The sequence below is a fragment of the Myotis nattereri genome (genome assembly GCF_964212035.1).
Source record: "Myotis nattereri genome assembly, chromosome: 9".
In the NCBI taxonomy this organism is placed as follows: Eukaryota; Metazoa; Chordata; class Mammalia; order Chiroptera; family Vespertilionidae; genus Myotis; species Myotis nattereri.
Genome location: NC_138084.1, coordinates 29,896,455 through 29,916,651, shown reverse-complemented (window position 1 = coordinate 29,916,651; position 20,197 = coordinate 29,896,455). Strand labels below are relative to the sequence as shown.

Sequence of the window (20,197 nt, the reverse complement as noted above, 5' to 3'; positions counted from 1 at the left end):
GTCTCTCTGAAGGTAAGAGAAACCAGGGAGTTCCAAACAGGACCCAGAAAGCCAAACCAGCACTCCTCATTTTGCTAACTCAGCAGATTGAGATGGGCTCTCCAGTAAATCTCAAAATTTGACTTTGCTCAATCAGAAGCGGTAAATTCCCCGTGTTAGATGTTCCTGCCAATGGATATACAGGAAAAGGAGTTTCATTTTGACACATTTTATAGTCCTCCTAGGTTGAAAGCCTTTTCTATTTTATAAAATTGGAAAACATGCTTAACAATCTAGATATCTGAATAGCTTAACTGGTACAGAAGATTTAATGATGATTCATAAGATGTACTTAGGGTTGATGATTTGTAATTTTAATTAAAACTTGAGAGGAATTATTGGCACTTAAAAAGTATTTTCCTCCCCAAATGAGTTCTTAGTTCTACCAATACTATACAATACCATAAGTGATTTGGGGTTTTGAGTTATCTATAATTCACTACTCCTTTTTGCAAATATTTAAAAAGAAGAAAAATGAAATATTTTGACTGGGGCCTAGGAAAAGGCACTCAAAGAGCATGGGTGGTGGGAGAGAAGAATGTGGAAATGGCAGTGGGGAATAAAGAAGATGTAGGCCCTCTTTTCCATTCTATTGTTCAGAAATGGCAGGAGGTGTACTCCATGGGAGAAGACAGCAATAGGTGGAATCAACTTGGGAAAAGCAAGTTTCAGTCTTATAACAAGGGAAGGAAATAGGCAAAGTGAAAGAAGGGTGCTCACCACCTGAGCCTCTCACCTGGGCTCTTTGGAAGGCCGTCGTGGAAGGGCAGATCTAGAGAGAGTTGAGACTGACACAGAGAGAAATGCATCTACATTAAGTGAAAGCAGAGATAGGATAGGAGGGTTAAAGGAGAGAGTGGTGTAGAGGTTAGTGACAGGAGACTGAGATGATTTATTGCTTTGGGGCTGAGTGTGGGATGCTCTGTTGTGAAAAGCTGATACTTATGAGGCAGTAGAACTGCTTCCCCAAAGTCCAAATGGACTGTCACATGAACAATGGAGATGCCTTTCTGATCTCCTCCCAAAAGGTCTGAAGGCTACTATTAATAGGAGCTCCAGAGAGAATGGAGGGACAAAGAAGGAGAGTAGGGAAGAGTGGTGAATGAGGGTAGATGTGGTGTACTCTGAACAGATGTTTAACATGAAAAATTTATAAATAAGAAATTACTTTTTCAAGCTGACACACATCATTCAAACTTGGAGGCAATAAGCCCAATAGGCCAGGTCTTTCTTTTTTGAGATCTCTAATTACTAGAAAGAGGATCTAACTCTTCTCTCTAGGATAGGGGTGTTTATCTATGAATTAAACTTTCATAGAGGCAAGTTAATTCATTTTTGCTAACATGTGCCCAAGATCTCCTAGGAATGACTCTCCTTTATTCATTAAGAACCATCTATCGCCCTAGCCGGTTTGGCTCAGTGGATAGAGTGTCAGCCTGTGGACTGAAGGGTCCCAGGTTCAAATCAGGTCAAGGGCACATGCTCCTGTTGTGGGCTCAACCCCCCAATAGGGGGTGAGCAGGAGGCAGCCAATCAATGATTCTTTCACATCATTGATGTTTCTATCTCTCCCTCTCCCTTCCTCTCTGAAATTAATTTAAAAAAAAAAAAAAGAATCCATCCATCTGCAAAGTTCCTTTTAATAGAGAAGTCACAGAGGATATAAATGGCTCACTCAAGGACCAGACCAATGACACACACAATGCCTTGGTCAGAGCTCTTTCTACTCCCATTCTTTGCCTCCATACCTTGACAGATGTTCTTTTCTAGAAACTTGTACACCCTTGAAAACATGAGGGGCAATTTATGGTAATTCTAGATGGGGTGATATGATGTGGAAGAAGGCCATCAGACACAATTCTCTCTGCCTCTGGCAATAAAAACCTAGACTTTGCCCCATTTCATTTCTCTATGCTTATCTATAACAGAAAGTCCCCTTATAAAATACCAGATTTCCAGTAGAGATTGTGATGTTGAGTTCCCATCACAGATTCTAAAACCAAGCCACCTGGACTTGGAGGCAGCACAGCATAGAAGAGCCAAGTCCTGGATTCAGACAGTTCTAGTATGACTTCTGCTCTGCCATAGGTGCCTGTGGTGGAAGAACATTTAATGATCTGGAGAAGCGTAGGTGATGCCTTAAGGGAAAATGAGTACAATAAAATTTGATCCCTTTATGTTCAAACACATTTTCCCATAGTGAAACACAACCTAGGAAGTTGCATATCAAACACTATCCATGTTTCCAGTTAGTGAGAAGTGTTATGTTATTCTGGGCTGTCAGAATTCCCCATAATGACGTGTTTATTCATTGATCAAGTCTTCATTGAGTGCCTTCTATGCAGCAGCCACTACACTAGATGTTGGGCATACATGGAGATGGGGGTGGAGAGAATAAGCAGATCCAGGCTATGCTTTCATGAAAATGAGACCTGTACTTGGAGAGGAAAATGATTAAACATGCATAGAAGAATATCATACTTACTTGATGATAAAATCAGTAAGTTTCCAGTAAATAAATGGGAAAGATTATGTGTACAAAAAAACATAATGAAAGAGAAGGCAAGGTGTTACTAATCCTCCTAAGATTGTTGACTCCCCAAAGAACATCTATCCTCAGGGACCAATATCATTACTCATCCCATCCTGTCCTCCTTGAAAGTAATAATATCAGATATGGCTCAGCTGTCAAAAGGTCCCCTGAACTTTACTTCCTGTCCTCCCTCCAATGATTCTGGAATTGGGAGGACAGAAGATATGATTTCCCTCCTGGTTTTCCTGCTGAACGAGCTAATCAGCAGGCATGTAAAAGGACCAACTATTTGAGTAAGTACAGGGACTCCTAATTCTGTTTGCTGTGTCCCTTCGTATAAAGCCCATACCCGCTCATGAAGAGAGGACACTTTCCTCCTAGCTTGGCGCATCCCATTCGCATTCTCTAGGCACCAGGAAACCTGGATTCAAACCTGTCTGCACTCAGTTCTTTGTCTCTTCTCCCAGAGGCTGGTGGCTGAGCCTCCTTGCTCCTGTGAGGCCTCCTGGACTCTACCTGATGGGAAGAAGCAAGGAAGAGGACATGCTGGGGGATATGGTGAGGTCGTCACCTGCACACCATCCACGACAGCGAGGCCACCCTTAGAGTCCAGAACTGGTATTATCAATGCACAAAAAGGCTCTGCATTGTGTTTTAAAATATTTTATTTTTCTTCTTTTTAAATATTTGCGAAAAGGAGTAGTGAATTATAGATAACTCAAATCCCCAAATATCTTCTGGAATTGTATAGTATTGGTAAAACTAAGAACTCATTTGGGGAGGAAAATACTTTTTAAGTGCCAATAATTTTCTCTCAAGTTTTAATTAAAATTTCAAATCATCAACCGTAAGTACATCTTATGAATCATCATTAAACCTTCTGTGCCAGTTAAGCTATTCAGATATCTAGATTGTTAAGCATGTTTTCCAATTTTATAAAATAGAAAAGGCTTTCAACCTAGGATGACAATAAAATGTTGTGTCAAAACAAGATTCCTTTTCCTGTACATCCATTGGCAGGAACATCTAACACGGGGAATTTACCGCTTCTGATTGAGCAAAGTCAAATTTTGAGATTTACTGGAGAGCCTGTCTCAATCTGCTGAGTTAGCAAAATGAGGAGTGCTGGTTTGGCTTTCTGGGTCCTGTTTGGAACTCCCTGGTTTCTCTTACCTTCAGAGAGACATGGCTTACAACATAGTGGCTCAGTAAACAAAAAGTCCTTTCAGGTCAAAGTGATTTGCCTTCCAATTTTCCTTGAATTAAAACTGATTCTCTGCTTAAATGGAGACTCACACCTCTCTTTCCATAATCCCAAAACTGTACCCTCCGGTCAGACCGCCTGAGTAGACATACCACCCACAATCAGGGCCCTCCCTTCTCTGAAGCCCCCAACATGACTCAAGAGCTCCCAGTTCACCACATCTACTCCCAGGGATGGGGAACGCACAGCCAGGAGGCCTGACCCCACCAGGTCTTAGAAGGGAAGCTGGGGCAGGTACCACTCAGAAAGACTGGGATAGTGATGACCTGAGTCCCTGTTTGGTATAACGGCCCTTCTTGGCATACCGATGTGCTCACCTGCAGGCCCTGCACACTTGGGAAAGTGTGAATACTGGCATTTGGACCAGAGAGAAGGTTTCAGGGTCAAGGAAGAATTGAGTCTGTGGCTTCCTGTGCTCTAACTGGCTACAGCATGTCCCAAATCTGTTTCCAATTCTAATCCTGCCACTTTTCCAACTCTAATCCTGTGGGCCCTCTCGGACAGGTAGAGAAACACCAGAGAAGGAAATTCTTTGTGTTCCTCCTAACTTCACCCCAACACCCTCCCATCTCCAATGAGACTTATAACCTCCAAATCCTGATTCTTTTTTGTTCTGACTTTCTTTGATGCATCAGGGCCAACACCTCATCCTGCCTCTCAGCTGGTATCCCTGCCTGGCTGACTACACCTGCTTCCCTTCCACTAATGATGTGTATGGGTTTCCTGTTGTTATTTTCTTTTTTTCTATTTTTAACATTTTGGGCTCCCTTTTCTGCTTGAAATACTTGCAAGAACAGATTTCTGTTTTAAAATATAGGTTTTATTATTATTCAGCCATGGTGATGCCAACAGGTCAAGAGATGACTGACATGAAAAGATAGTTTGTTCCCTACCTGGTTTGACTCAGTAGAGACTGTCGGCCTATGGACCAAAGGGTCCCCTGTTTGGTTCTGGTAAGGGCATGCACCTTGATTGCAGGCTCCTCCCGAGTCATGGGCTCTGGTCAGGGCTCATGCAGGAGCCAATCAATAAATGTGTTTCTCTCTGTCTTTCCCTCTCTTCCCCACTCTTTCTAAAAATCAATGGTCCTCGGGTGAAGATTTAAAAAGGCGGGGGGTGGGGAGGTGTACACCCTTCTCCCTGGGCCCCAATTGCTCTATATGAAATTGTTTCATTCAGGTCTGGGGTAAGGAGGACCTATATGGCTCTCCTTTCCTGCTGCCTATTTTGGACATAACTGGTGGTGGAAACATCTCAGTTCTATCCCCCTGACACCCTCTGCCCCAAAGACATTGCCAAACCCAAGCTCATGAATCTCAGAGTCCAGTCCATGGCCCCTCTTTGCTCTTATTTTTTTCATTGATTAACTATTCATGGCCTTTATTCATCCACTAAGAATGAATTTGTTGCCTGGCTGGTGTTGCTCAGTGGTTGAGCGTCAACCAATAAACCACTAGGTCACAGTTTGAGTCCTGGTCAGGGCACATGCCTTGGTTGCAGGTTTGAGCCCAGTGTGGGGCGAACTGGGGGCAGTGATCAATGATTCTCTCTCATCATTGATATTTCTCTCTCTCCCCCTCTCCCTTCCTCTCTGAAATCATAAAATATATATCTTTTTTAAAAAAGAATGAATTTGTTGCATTCCTTTACAAGTTCTACTGGGAAATTTTTTATTAACATTGCATTGAATTTATAAATTAATTTGGGGAGAATTAATATCTTTTTTGTTGTTGTTAATTCTCACCCAAGGATATGTTTTTCCATTGACTTGTAGAGAGAAGAGAAAGGAGTGAGGGGAGGAGAGAGAAAGAGAGAGAGAGAGAGAGAGAGAGAGAGAGAGAGAGAGAGAGAGAGACATTGATGTAAGACACATCGATTGGTTGACTACTGTACACACAGCAGGCCAGGGATCAAACCAGCAACCCAGGTATGTGTCCTTGACCTGAATCGGACCCGAGACCCTTAGTTGCAAGGGATGATACTCAGACAACTGAAACACACCAGCCAGGGCAGATAATTAATCTTTACTACAGTAAAACATCCTCTCCATGAACAGCACATACATCCCCATTGTTTATTCCTTATTGAACTTTCAAATTTTTCTGTAAAAGTTTGTGAATTTTTTAGGTTGTTTCCTAGAGAGTTAATAGTTTTGGTACTATTATATATTGTATTTTTTAACTGGTATAATTATTGCAGAGAAACACTTGATTTTTAAAATTATCTTGAATATGACAATCTCACTGAATTCTCTTAATAGTTTTAATAGCAAACGGTGAAGCTGAATCTACATTTTGGAGGAATTTGAGGGGACAGTCTCTATCATTTCAATTTACTTATAAATATTATTCTATTTAATTATTCTATCTCTTTATTTACCCATCTAGAATATATATTTTCCCAGAAATAGATTTACTTTATTTAGGTTATCAAATTTATTAATATATGTTCTTTTCTTTTGAGTCATGAACTCTACTACTTCTACCTTTCTATTTTTTTCTCCTTAGAGATTAATATTGATAATTCTGCAGCTCTCCTACATCTTTGAAAAAAAAATTTTTTTTAATATATTTTATTGATTTTTTACAGAGAGGAATGGAGAGAGATAGAGAGTTAGAAACATCGATGAGAGAGAAACATCGATCAGCAGCCTCCTGCACATCTCCTACTGGGGATGTGCCCGCAACCCAGGTACATGCCCTTGACCGGAATCGAACCTGGGACCTTTCAGTCCGCAGGCTGACGCTCTATCCACTGAGCCAAACCTGTTTTGGCCATCTTTGAAAAATTTTGAATAATTTCCAACTCTATTTCTTTCTGTTGCCTCTTGGGAAAGTTCCTGGGCTATCTTGCAAGATAATTTATTATTCAGTAGCATTGATCTGTTATTTATTTCTTTTTTGAGGTGTTTTATTAAGTATTATTTTATAATTTTATTTTCATTTTATTCTTCTTCAAAACTGATAGTTCCTACTTCATATTCTGTTTTACCCCTTTTGATGATACTTATTATTTTTTTATAAATGTTCTTTGCTTCTCTCCAACCCATTAATTCTGGGGGATTTAGTATTATTTTTTAACTTGACTTTCTTTCAGAGCCACTGTGCTACTTGGAGGCATGGTAGCTTTGCCCCGTGAGCTCATGCCTCCTGGGGAAGTCAGCTCTCTAGCCTGGAATGTGCGTGAGTGTGTGAGCAGGGCAGGTTCTAGCATGGACCAACTCAGTGGTACGGTATTGGGATGTAGTATCCGGTGAGGGGGGACCATGTGAGTGGCCACCATGGCCGAGATCAGATACCACCACTATCCAGATGAAGACATTCATAGGCTGTCTCCAGGCCATTTGGTCTCCTTTACCACTTTCTTAGCCCTGCCCCTTGCAAGATGTCTTCTTGGTATTGTAAATGCCTGACCCTCGTGGTGTGAAGATGGATTGGGGAAGAAGGAACCAGCAGGCGCTGACATGTTCACCAGCCTCAGTTCCTACCCTGGACTCACCCCTGCTGGGCTCCAGCACTGACCCCTCTCCACCCCCTGTTTCCTCCAGCAGCCCCTGAGGAGCTGTGCTGACCTGCTGACATTCCAGACTCATAATGACCAGGGGAGGACAGGGTCCCCATAGGGTAATACTGGGACAAAGAGCACACACCCTCTTTCCCCTGACTGGGAGCCTGACACTTCCCAGGCGGCTGATGATTTACCATATAGCATCTCACTCCCACTGTGAGGGGTCCCCAGGATTGGGTGAGGAAAAGCAGAGGACCGCCATCCACTGCCCCATCAGGAGCCAGCTCAGATAATACTCTTCCTTGTGGCTGAGCCGCCTTTCTGTGCCCTGGAGCTGAGAGCTGAGCATATACAGTCACAGTGATGGAAGCACCTTCCAGGGCACCCAGGAGATTGGGTGACCTATCCTGTCAGTTTTGAAGCTCAAGAGCTTTAGAATGAACTCAAAGGGGTTTCATTTCTGACAGATCTGCCATGTGGCCCAGCAGGAACCATCCTGAGGAAATGACCAGTAAAGCAAGGTCCTGGCGGGAGGAGACGGCCCCTCACTGCACACCTTCCAATAGCCTGGGTGCCCCATCCTGGAGCCCCTCACCCTTCCTCTCCACATCCAGGGGGCCCTGCCTTGTCCCCTTCGACTCTGAAAGCAGAGCCACCCCTGACCTGTGGCTGCGGGGAAGAGCGAGTCTACTGTATTTCTTCAGGGTTGCACAACGGGGACATGACCTGTGCATGAAGACTGGTCACTGCTGTCCAGTAAGTGTCCTTTGCACCTTTTTCGGAGAAATGATCCAGAGGGACTTTCCCCAGGTGCCAAATCTGGCTTCTCTTCCCGCCCCCCTCCTCCCCCATGATCCAGCAGGGAGGGCTCAGCATCAATAAATAGCAGCCAGCGGCCCCCAGCAGGCAGGGACCAGCAGCTCGGCTCCACCAGAGACCAGGTGAGGGGCCACTCCCAGGAGGCCTGCTCTGCAAACCTTGCTCTGTTTTCTCTTTCCAGCAAGGCTGTGCATTCATTTAAAATAATTACTCTCTTCTGCATTTGTGCTGGATGGGGTCTGTGCCGGCCGAGTGCACAGGGTAATGCTTCTGGTCTCATTACAGGCTGCTCCGGGGGTTTGGTCCCAACTGCTCTGTTGCTCCCTCAGTGCCACCTTGGTGACTCCTAGACAGTCTTGGGTTCAGGGTTGATGGGCTCAGCATTGTGGCTCTGAGTGAGGTCCTACTGCAATGTTTCCTAGATGGGCAGCCAGCGTCTCATGAGAACAAATGGAAATGCACAGCCAGGCTGTCTTTGACATACAAATCCCAAAGGAGGTGTGCCAGTCCTGCCTGTGTCTCCCTGACCCTCCCCTTTCATTTCAGCACCATGAAGCTTTTCACCGGCCTCGTGTTCTGCTCCTTGGTCCTGGGAGTCAGCAGCCAGGGCTGGTTTGAATTCCTTGGCCAGGCTTATGATGGTAAAGTCACCGGAGGATTGGGCCGGGGGGGGGGGGCGCTGCAGAACACATGACCACTAGGATGCACCCTGAGTGCCCTTCAGGGTTGGAGCACTGTGTTAGCTTGTGTTGCCCAATGTGGTGGAATGTGCCAGGTGTTTTGGGAGCTTTTCACCGAACAGATGGAAAAGCCATAGGTCTTAGTTCAGCAGTTAATAGAGAAAGAACAATCTGCTGAAAGGTAAGTTTGACTAGAATACACAGACTAAGACTTGAAATGGTATACTATTTCCCTCAGACCAAACTGCAAAAAGTTTAATTAAAGCTACCCATCTTTACTTCCCCTCCTCCCCTCTCTTTCTTTTGCTTCCTTTCTCCCTCCCTTCCATTTCCTAACTGGGTAGTGTACTCAGACCTACAGCTTAGCTCTTGCTGGGGCTTCCAGTAGTTGGTGACAATGTCCCTGTTTTAGTCCATTTCCTACCCTTTTCCAGCTTTTTTTTAACTGATCAAAGGGAACATCCATCGAGCCCCCTCTAGGAAGTCAGCACATCCATGCAATTTAGGGCGCCCAACTCTCCTGGTGTGCCTGGCTCTGGGGCGTTTTCCATGATGCTTCAGTGCTAACTGGGACCGTTCTAGGCAAACAGGGACAGATCTGGTCAACCTGGGACACTTGGTCACCAGTGTAAATGGAGAATAACTTGGTGGGCAGGCATCTTCCCCGACTTTGAAGCTGAGAGCAGCTGACTCAGGGGACCAGGGACTACCTGCCAGTCAGCAGGTGGCAGGGCAGAGTGTGAACCCAGCTGTGCAGGAGGCCACAGCTCTTGCCAGGAAGATGTGTCTGAGCACTGTTTCCTAAAGCTCAGGGGTCACCAATCCCAGCTACCTGCTGGAATCACCTGGACACATTAAAAACGACAGAGGCCTGCAACCCACCCCCACAGAGTCTGAGGTGATGGGCCTGAGATGTGGCATCGGCCTTCCACAGCCTCCCCAGGCGATGAGAAGGTGCAGCCAAGGCTGAGATACAGGCCCCTGCTCTGGCACTTGCCTGCTCACATCCTCAGTCCAGTCTATGTGGGCGGTTTCCAGGATGCCATGTATGCCCCTCACACTCAGAGAGACTCACTTCAGGATTCCCTGCATTCTGTCAGCAAGACTCCAATTCTTAGGCATCAGGCAGAAGTGCTGTCTGCCTGTGCCTTTCTCACAATCTGCTTCCCATGTCACCACCAGGCTCACCGAGTCCCCTGAACACTAGCCTATGTAGCTTCGCTCCACATACCAGAGGTTCTTGATCCTGAGCCCCTTGGTGGCCCCCGACACATGTGGCCATGTGGGAAACACTGCTGGTTGTCACATGGGGATAGGCTCCTGCACCTACTGGGCAGAGATGTGCGGATGCGGGGAGCCTCCCACCTTACTCAGGAAGGCCCTGAACACAAAGAATTCTCTGGACCCAAATTTCAGCAGCGCTGACATTGAAATCCTGTTCTGTAATGTGGCCTCCCTGTGTCCCTTTAAACATATGCCCCAGAGGCCTCAGTGAGCTGGAGCCCACAGACAGCATGACAGGCATCAGGCCACCAGGTACAACACACCTAAATGTGCCCCCACCGAAATGTCTCTCCTTAGAGTCACCTGGGGAAGCCAACTGGGCCTGGAGAATGTTCTTCTCAACCTGTGGTCTCCAGGGTGCCGAGACCACAGGGTGAAACTGAGTCAGTGGTCCATTTTCTCCCTTGATTCTTCTCTAAAGGGTGTCACGGTTCTCGGATATTTCACCTGATGTCTCAGTGCCATGTCCTTTCCTTCCCAGGAGCCAAAGACATGTGGAGAGCCTACTCTGACATGAGAGAAGCCAATTACAAAAACTCAGACAAGTACTTCCACGCCCGGGGGAACTATGAAGCTTCCCAAAGGGGACCTGGCGGTGCCTGGGCTGCTGAAGTGATCAGGTAACCTGGCTCCTGGGGGTGCTGGATGGGTGAGCAGAGCTTGGCTGAGTTTGGGGAAGTGGAGGTTGTAAGCCCTAGAGAAGGACTCTGTTGGGTCTCTGGGCTCCTCCTCATGTTCTTCCTTCCACCTTCTCTATCCCTGCCCAGCACAAGGCCTGGGCTGCCAGCAGAGCCAGAGAATGGCTTGTGGGCCTGTCCCCCAAAAAGAGAAACTAGGGCCAAAGATTGATTCCCACCCTCCGCTCTAGGTGCTGTTCACCCAGTGGGAGGGGGTCACCCCAGAGCAGAGTGGGCTGTGCCCAGGCATGGTCAGTGCTTAGCCTCATTCCAGGCTCCTCCCAGAGTCATTCATCCCTTGGAAAGGGGAGTCTGGGGCTGCTTCTCCTCAGCCCCTGATTCACCTGCTACCTGTCCTCCTCCGTTCCAGTGATTTCAGAGAGGCTTATCCGAGACTCACTGACCTTCTTAAGCATGGAGACAGCGGCCATGGATTGGAGGACTCACTGGCCGACCAGGAAGCCAACAGATGGGGCCGGAGTGGCCAAGACCCCGAACGCTACAGACCTCGCGGCCTGCCTGACAAGTACTGAGCTCCTTGTCTCTGCTCTCAGGAGACGGGGCTGTGAGCCCCCTAAGGGCAGGGACCCTGAGTCATTGAGTTCTACATCCCCAGATGCTGACAGAGGGCACATAATGGATGTCTAATAAATGCTTAAGAGATTGAATGTTAAAAATTGTGTGTTGTTATTTCCTATAACGACTGGTCATTGATACCAAGGGGTGATGGATGGACAGCCATGGGAGGATCACGCCTGTGCCTGCATGCTTGGTGTAGGGGACACAATCTGAAGTTATATAGGGCAGACACCCTGCACCAACACTCCCTGAATCACACCCTCTCCCCTCTGCTTTGTGCTGTTTCAGGCCCTTTCATGTCCAGGCCTCCTAACTCCCTGTCAATTTTGTCCCTTCACTGTCACTGCTCCCAGGGTCTTAATCTCATTAAAATTAAGTCACTCAGTGGTCTCTGCCTGGGGGGCGGGAGACACAGCCATGGGAGGATTCGACCACGGGATCCTGTTCTAGCAACTGCCACCTTGATATTCTGTTCATTTCTGAGCAAATCCAATTGTTAATCAATTTCTGTCCTTGCCATCTAAGAAATACCTCCATAGCAGTTTTCCTCCACGCTATTTTTATTGCCTCATTTCAAGCCTAAATGCAGATATAATGCCGCCTCACTTGTGAATATTTCCTCCCAGCTTCTGCATATTAACCAGCTCAAAACCGCGGAACTGGTAGTGAGGAGAGAGCAGGATAGATAAGACACGTCTTATCTGTCAGGGTCCATTCAGGACACAGAAACCAGGTGGTCATTTGAAGAGGGAAATTTTCATAAGAGGATTATTAACTGATAATAGGATTCAACTGCTAAGGGGTTAAAGAATACACCAGGCTGGAAAGTCTGTAGCCCATTGGAAGGCTGGTAATGATTGCTGGGAGTCAGAAGGCACAGCTGGTAAGCAAGAACTCCTCCAATGAAACCTGACAGGAAACTGCCCAGGGTTGCTGTTAACTCACAGACCACGTGGGGGCAGGGACTAGAGAGCCTCTGAACTCCCTGGAAGCTAGCTGTGTAAGGGCCAGTGCTCTGAATTGAATTATGTCTCTGCCTCCTCCCCCAACCCCCCCCCCCCCGAAAAATGTGTATGTTGAAGTCCTAACTTCCCCTGTGGCTGTATTTGGATTAAGGACGTAATTAAGGTTACATGAGGTCACCAGAGTGGAACTCTTCACTAATATTTCTCAGGTTTCTTACCCCCCTGGAGTGGAACAGGATAACTAGAGTGGGCTGGAGTTGGTTATTTCCCTTTCCCAGGTCAGTTACACACATCACACAGTTTCCCCTGAGGGCAGGCCGGGTTGAGAACGGAGTGCACCCCCTGCTGGAAGACAGAGGGTTTTTTTCTAAAATATTTTTGTTGTGAGAACCTGGTGGAGCTCCTCAAGGTAAATCTCACAATATTGTAGAGAACCCCTGATAACTGAGTCCCCTAGAGGTTTTAACTCTCAGAGTTACCCCAGCTGAGCCTCCAGCAATTCACCAATTCTAGCTCAGGTTCCCCAGCGGTTTCAGCTCCCACACTCAGTGAGCCGGGACCCCTGGGTCCATCTGTCTCCAATGGCAGGGGCAGTGGTTTGCCCTGTGTCCTCACCTCTCACATGAATCCAAGAAGATTTGATTTTCCATTGTGTTCAGCTTTTCGCTTGTTGTTAGGATGAAGTGGTGACTTCCAAGCTCCTTACATGTGGAACTGAAGCCGATCTTATTAATTTGGCAATTGAATATTTTATCAATTTTCCATTGAAATTTGACAAATTCAATTTTTCTGCACTTTCAACTTCATGTCTTATTGCTCTTTATGATAATCTCTGTGTACTAGTTTCGAAAAGGGTTGTGGCGCAGTGGCTAAGCATTTCTGCCCACAATGAAGGCTATCTTCTCCTCCCTTGGATCAGTGTAGGTCAGAATTTGTTGCATGACCCACCCACATTTCACTTTGCTGGAAAGTTGTAGAAAGGGTGCATTCCTGCCCCTCCTCTCGTAGCTACTGAGCCAGGATCTTAGAGCAGGAGTGGGGCTGGGAATGAGCACTGAACAAGCCTCAGATTATTTTCTGCATAATACCAATGAGAACAGCTGTGTCAGGTTTTGCTACCACCGAGTGAGAGGTACTTGGAGAAAACGCCCCATCTATCAGGGAAACATGGAATGAATGTCAAGCAGCCATCACAGAAAGAACAGTCATTGTGCCCTGACAGAGAGAGACTATTCCATAGAATCATCAAATACCAAGTATATGAAATTATTAGGAAAATCTCCATAGAACAAAGCACATAAAGAAAAATTACGACATCATGATCTTACTTTTTTCCAAATGAGTTAGGTTAAAGAAATCCTTGACATGCAAGTCCTAGCAGGACTCAGTAAATATTTATTGATTGAGCAATTAAGGCACTGGCAGCTCTTCCTGACTTACATGTGCTTTCAGCATCTATTTTCCCACTAATCTTATCCTCACCCAAGGATATTTTCTGCATTGATTTTTAGACAGAGTAGAAGGGACGGGGAGAGACAAAGAGAGAGAGAGACATCCGTAGAGAGAGACACCTCTATCGGCTGCCTCCCGCACCCACCCTGACCAGGGCAGGGGATTGAGCCTGCAACCGAGGTCTGTTCTCTGCACCAGAATTGAACCCAGAACCCTTCAGTCCAAAGGCTGATGCTCCTTCCACTGAGTGAAACCGGGTAGGGCCCACTGATCTCATTGTTAATCTTTCTTTCATTGAAATATAACTTACAGGCTCAGTGAACTTTTATACGTTCAAAAGCCCACGTTCCCACCATAAGATGAAGATGTATTATATTTCCAGCACACCAGGGGATGCCTCCTGCCCTCTGCCACGTAAGATCCCCCACCAAAAGCAAGACCCATTCTGACCTCCATCACTATAGATTAGTTTTGCCCGCTTTTCATCTTCAAATAAATTTTTTTTTAAAAAATCTTTTGTATCTGGCTGTCTTCCACTCAACATTATATCTATTAGATTCATTCATCCATTTTGCTTATATCAATAGTTTGCTCTTGCTCATCGGTGCATAATATTCCATTGTATAAGGATACCATGCTTTATTAGCCCATTCTATGTGGTTGGATAGTTAGGCTTTTTAAATTTAGACTGTTATGGGTAAGTCTGCAGTAACGCTGTTGTACATGTACATTGGTGGACATAGCACACACTAATGTTGGGGGTATGTCATGTAAAAGAAAACATTTTTATGTCCTGTAAAATGAAACCTTAATCTTTAATTCTGTCATTCTGATTGGTAATCTTACTTATTAATGTATTAATAATGTGTTACTGGGAGAAACCAAGATGGCAGCATAGGTAAACACCTGAAATTGCTGACTTGTACAACCACTTCAAAAATACAACTAGCCAGTGCCAGTTTGGCTCAGTTGATAGAGCGTCAGCCTGAGGACTGAGGGGTCCCAGGTTCGATTTCGGCCAAGGGCATGTACCTTGGTTGCGGGCACATCCCCGGTGGGACATGTGCAGGAGGCAGCTGATCGATGTTTCTCTCTCATTGATGTTTCTAGCTCTCTATCCCTCTCCCTTCCTCTCTGTAAAAAATCAATAAAATGTATTTTTTTTAAAAAAAGATTGTTAAAAAAAAAAATACAACTAAAAGACAAAACTGACATCACCCAGAACCACAGGAAGGCTGACTGAGTGGAAATTCTACAACTAGAAGGAAAGAGAAAAGCACACTGAGACTCAGAGGAGGTACGGAAGTAAAGTGCAGAGGTACAGAGGCGCACGTGGAAAGGATTGGCAACTGAGGACACAGTTGTCTTTTTCAATCAGGAGGGAGTCACAAGCTCTGGACTGCTCTGAACTCCAGTTCCAGGTGAGTCTCTGGGGACCCAGACTCATATGGGGAGAAACTGGACTGTCTGGCACCTGTCTCTCAGAGGTGCTTGCAGCAATTACCAAGGAACACTGAGACCCTGGGCCTCTTAAGGCAGGGCTGAGGATCAGCCATAGCTTTTTGCTCCGCCCTGTTGATTTCCTGAGACCCTGCCCCACCCATGCTGTGGGCAGAGGCTTTTGCATATGAATGGCCTGGCCCTTTGCAATCTAAAATTACCTAACAAACTGCAGCTGGGTCAGAGAGACCCAGAACATCCAAAAGAAGGCCCAAGGTCCCACAGCAGCTTGCATTGCTTCACAGCTGAGCTTCATCTGGGCACCTCCAAACCCCAAACAAGGAAAGGGAATCTGCAGATCTCTTTGTAGCTCCTGCTGGGTAGCCTCAGGCAGAGGCTAAATTAGCACCTCCTTAGATACCCAAGAGCCAGTGTACCCAGTGGTCAGACTGCGACCATCCAGATTACAACTCCTCAGATCCATAAGGGACACACTCAGGGGGCAGACTCAGTGAGCACCAAAGCCCCACTGAAGCAAGTCTTGCCTCATAAGGGTGTCTTAAGCACAGAAGTTCTCCCACCGTAGACACAGCGGATTCTCACAGCCAATTGGCCTGGAGGTCAATTCCTTCCAGTGATACCTAGAACAATCAAGGCTTAACTACAACAAGACTGTGCACAAAGCCCACAAAGGGGTGCACCAAGAGTGTCCACCTCAGGTAATTGGGGAGGCTGAGCCACTGGGCCCTATAGGACACCTAGCACAGAAAGCCACTCAATCAACACAGGGAAGCAGCCAAAATGCAGAGACAAAGAAACAGGTCACAAATGACAGAAATGGAGAAAGGCAAACTACTGGATATAGAGTTCAAAACCACGGTTATAAGGTTTTTCAAGAATTTTCTAGAGAGGAGAACCAAGATGGCGGCATAGGTTAACGCCGGAGTTTGCTGCCTTGAACAACTACTTCAAAAGTGAAACTAAAAAACGGAACAGACATCACCCAGAACCACAGGAACGCTGGCTGAGTGGAAATCCTACAACTAGGAGGAAAGAGAAACGCATACGGACACTCAGAGGAGGCGCAGTGCTGAAGTCAAATTCTGAGGTGCGGACTGCGCGGAGTGGGCTGGTGGCGGAGGGCGCGGTTGGCATTTTCAATCGGGAGGGAATCGCAATCTCTGAGCTCCAGATACGGGCAAGTCTTTAGGGACCCAGACTCAAACGGGAGAAGCGGGACTGTCTGGCTTCGGTCAGAGCGAGTGCAGCTTTCTCTCCTAGGTTTGCAGCCGTTGCTGGGACTCAGAGAGGCAGAGCCCCTGGGGACAGGACTGAGAGCCGCCATAACTGCTCTCTCCGGCCCACCCTGTTGATCCTGTGCGACCTGCCCCGCCCAAGCCCTGCACAGAGGCATTTGCCAGATAGCCTCAGGCAAAGGCTAGATTAGCACCTCCCTAGAGGACAGAAGTTCTCTCACTGCAGACACAGCTGATTCTCATAGCCGGTTGGCCTGGAGGTCAAACCCTCCCTGGTATTAGCTACAACAATCAAGGTTTAACTATAAGACTGCGCACAAAGACCACTAGGGGGTGCACCAAGAAAGCATAACAAAATGCGGAGACAAAGAAACAGGACAAAATTGTCAATGGAAGATATAGAGTTCAGAACCACACTTTTAAGGTCTCTCAAGAACTGTTTAGAAGCCGCCGATAAATTTAATGAGATCTACAAGAAAACTAATGAGACCCTCGATGTTATATTGGGGAACCAACTAGAAATTAAGCATACACGGACTGAAATAAAGAATATTATACAGACTCCTGACAGCAGACCAGAGGAGCGCAAGAATCAAGTCAATGATTTGAAATGCGAGGAAGCAAAAAACACCCAACCGGAAAAGCAAAATGAAAAAAGAATCCAAAAATGCGAGGATAGTGTAAGGAGCCTCTGGGACAGCTTCAAGCGTACCAACATCAGAATTATAGGGGTGCCAGAAGATGAGAGAGACCAAGATATTGAAAACCTATTTGAAGAAATAATGACAGAAAACTTCCCCCACCTGGTGAAAGAAATAGACTTACAGGTCCAGGAATCGCGGAGAACCCCAAACAAAAGGAACCCAAAGAGGACCACACCAAGACACATCATAATTAAAATGCCAAGAGCAAAAGACAAAGAGAGAATCTTAAAAGAAGCAAGGGAAAAACAGTTAGTTACCTACAAGAGAGTACCCATACGACTGTCAGCTGATTTCTCAATAAAAACTATGCAGGCCAGAAGGGAGTGGCAAGAAATATTCAAAGTGATAAATAGCAAGAACTACAACCAAGATTACTTTATCCAGCAAAGCTATCATTCAGAATTGAAGGTCAGATAAAGAGCTTTACAGATAAGAAAAAGCTAAAAGAATTCATCACCACCAAACCAGTATTATATGAAATGCTGAAAGGTATCCTTTAAGAAGAGGAAGAAGAAGAAAAAGGTAAAGATACAAATTATGAACAACAAATACATATCTATCAACAAGTGAATCTAAGAATCAAGTGAATAAAAAATCTGATGAACAGAATAAACTGATGAATATAATAGAATCAGGGGCATAGAAAGAGGGTGGACTGACAATTCTCGGCGGGGGAGGGGGAAGGCGTGTGGAGGTGCAGGAAGAAACTGGAAAAAAATCGTACACCTATGGATGAGGACAGTGGAGGGCAGTAAGGGTAGGGGCGGGTGGGAACCGGGTGGAGGGGAGCTATGGGGGGTTGGGGGGGGGGGAGAGGAACAACTGTAATAATCTGAACAATAAAGATTTAATTTAAAAAAATAATAATAATGTGTTACTGTAATAACACATAATTACCCTTTCTATCTTCTGCAAAGAATAAATTATAAATTTTCTTGGTTAAATCACAGGAACTAAAATTTGTGGTAACATTACTTGTGCTCAGAACAGATCCAAACTCCTTTCAGCATTAATCATTTCATCTTGACCACAACCCTATGAAGCTGGTAACATTACTTTCCTCATTTTATATTCATGAACTGCTCACCTTTCTTCCTACTGTACCCAGTCTGGGACTTAGTCCTCAGGTGCCATTCTTGGTCATGGTATCTTGTGGGACTTTTCAATTTGTTTTTCTGACTCTTAGTAGCCTTGGTGATCTATTCTTTCACTTAAATCAATTGTATCAGGTGAATGGAGGTCTCTTGGGCCTCTCAACAGCCTGGTACACCTAATTATTAGAGGAGGGGTACTGTCTAATTCACTATATAAACAAGGTCATTTTTGAGAGTGAAAAAGGGGTGTCACTATTAACAGTTAGGCTGGGACAATAGTCACTGAGACTGTCCCCAAAAGCAGGACTCACTGACTCAGAGTCTCTTGGGACATCCATTTAAGGGCTGGAGATTCGATATCACCATGACTGGATGGCTTTATTTTTCCATCAGAAACAAGTGAAAACAGCTGGCTGCCACTGCTGTCTATTGTTCTAAGAGCGGCCTTCCCAGAAGGCAGAATACATAAGTGACAAAGGAAGAGGACTGTGAAAATCCCTATGAGGAGTTGGTTCCTCTTGGTGTCTACAAATTGTACTTGCTTTCTCTCCAGTGATTCTATCAAAGAAGGGAATGAGTAGAATACATTTTAAGGCGGGGGGCGGGGTGGGGGTGCATATCTAGCATTGATTGGCCCAAAGGCAGTCAAAGAATTGTAACAGGATGTAATCACTGGCCCACCCTTTCTGTCCTGAGGAAAGTAGGAGAACAAGGCTGTGGACACCACATGCCTTCCTCTAGGAAACAGTCCCCCAAGCACACCCATGACCAATGGCTGTGCAGGGCTGACAACTGCCCCCTTTCTCCATCATGTCTACTCCTAGGACCTAGTGAGCCAAGGCAGCTCAGGCCCCTGGACTACCCGCACCTTAGGAACCTACCTTTCCCAGGAAAGGAAGTTGTGCGGGGAACATCTGAATGATGCTTAGATTGCTTTTGATAAGGACCAAAGGCACAGGGAAGTTCTCAACAGCTATCTGCCTTATAATTTCCATCTCGTTTTACCTATAAGAATTAAAAGATGACTCAGCCTTAACTGGTTTGGCTCAGTGGCTAGAGTGTTGGCCTGTGGACTGAAGGGTCTCAAGTTTGATTCTGGTCAAGGGTACATGCCCAGGTTGTGGGCTCAATCCCCAGGAGGGGGCATGCAGGAGGCAGCTGATCAATGATTTTCTCTCATCATTGATGTTTCTATTTCTTTCCTTCCTCTCTGACATCAATAAAAACATATATTTTTTAAAAATGACCCAGACCCAGAAAGTGGCATCTTTTCTAATTTTGGAGACTCAAATCTAAAAACAAGGATTCCCAAACACTAGTGTAATCTTGGCCTGATTTGCTTCATCCTGGGTCACCACTGCTCTTTCTAACATCCTACTTATAATCCTTCTAGTCTTGTGAAAAGGTTGGAAGTCCTCCCACCTTCTTCTCTGGGTCATTAGTGGAGCACAAGTCCCACCTCTTTCCTGGCTGTTGTTTAGCATATTCCACACCTCAGTGCTGTACTGTACATGCCTTCCGTTAGTTAAGCTGTAGAGAAAGTCTTTGCAGTTCTCAGTTGGAGAAACCAAGGTTTAGAGATAACTGCTTAGGCCATAGAAGGGGCAGAGTTAGGTTGCAGGATGGCATGTCTGACTCCTGAACTTGAATGTGCTGTACAAGGCCAAGAGGATGGGCTGTGGAGACTCCCTCCTTCCCGGATCTCCAGCACTCAGTGTAAATGGTCAAGAGAGCACTTACACTGGGAGACGCCTGACTTGCTAAAGGACAGGCAGCACACCTCATTCATCCTTGTGTACACAGTGCCAAATGCGGGCACAAAAGAACTGCTTTCTCAAATGACCGCACCGAAAACCCTGACTTCAATCCACATCACTCTTCACTCTTGACATTTTCCTCTTCTT

At 45.7% G+C, this 20,197-nt stretch overlaps 2 protein-coding genes across 2 annotated transcripts in view; one reads left to right on the top strand and one right to left on the bottom strand.

The window, feature by feature from the left end:
• The window catches only part of LOC308524873 (serum amyloid A protein-like), a gene marked incomplete at its 5' end in the record, with an annotated part of 32,808 nt that overhangs the window by 11,164 nt on the left and 1,447 nt on the right, over positions 1 to 20,197 (bottom strand). The gene's annotated exons all lie outside the window — the stretch shown is intronic.
• LOC308524875 (serum amyloid A-2 protein-like) lies at positions 8,395 to 11,475 on the top strand (the record flags this gene model as incomplete). The annotated part of the gene is made up of 4 exons (XM_081099480.1): positions 8,395 to 8,423; positions 8,709 to 8,803; positions 10,608 to 10,746; positions 11,174 to 11,475. 4 exons carry the CDS (start codon positions 8,395 to 8,397, stop codon positions 11,334 to 11,336), a joined length of 426 nt encoding a protein of 141 aa, XP_080955606.1. The 3' UTR covers positions 11,337 to 11,475.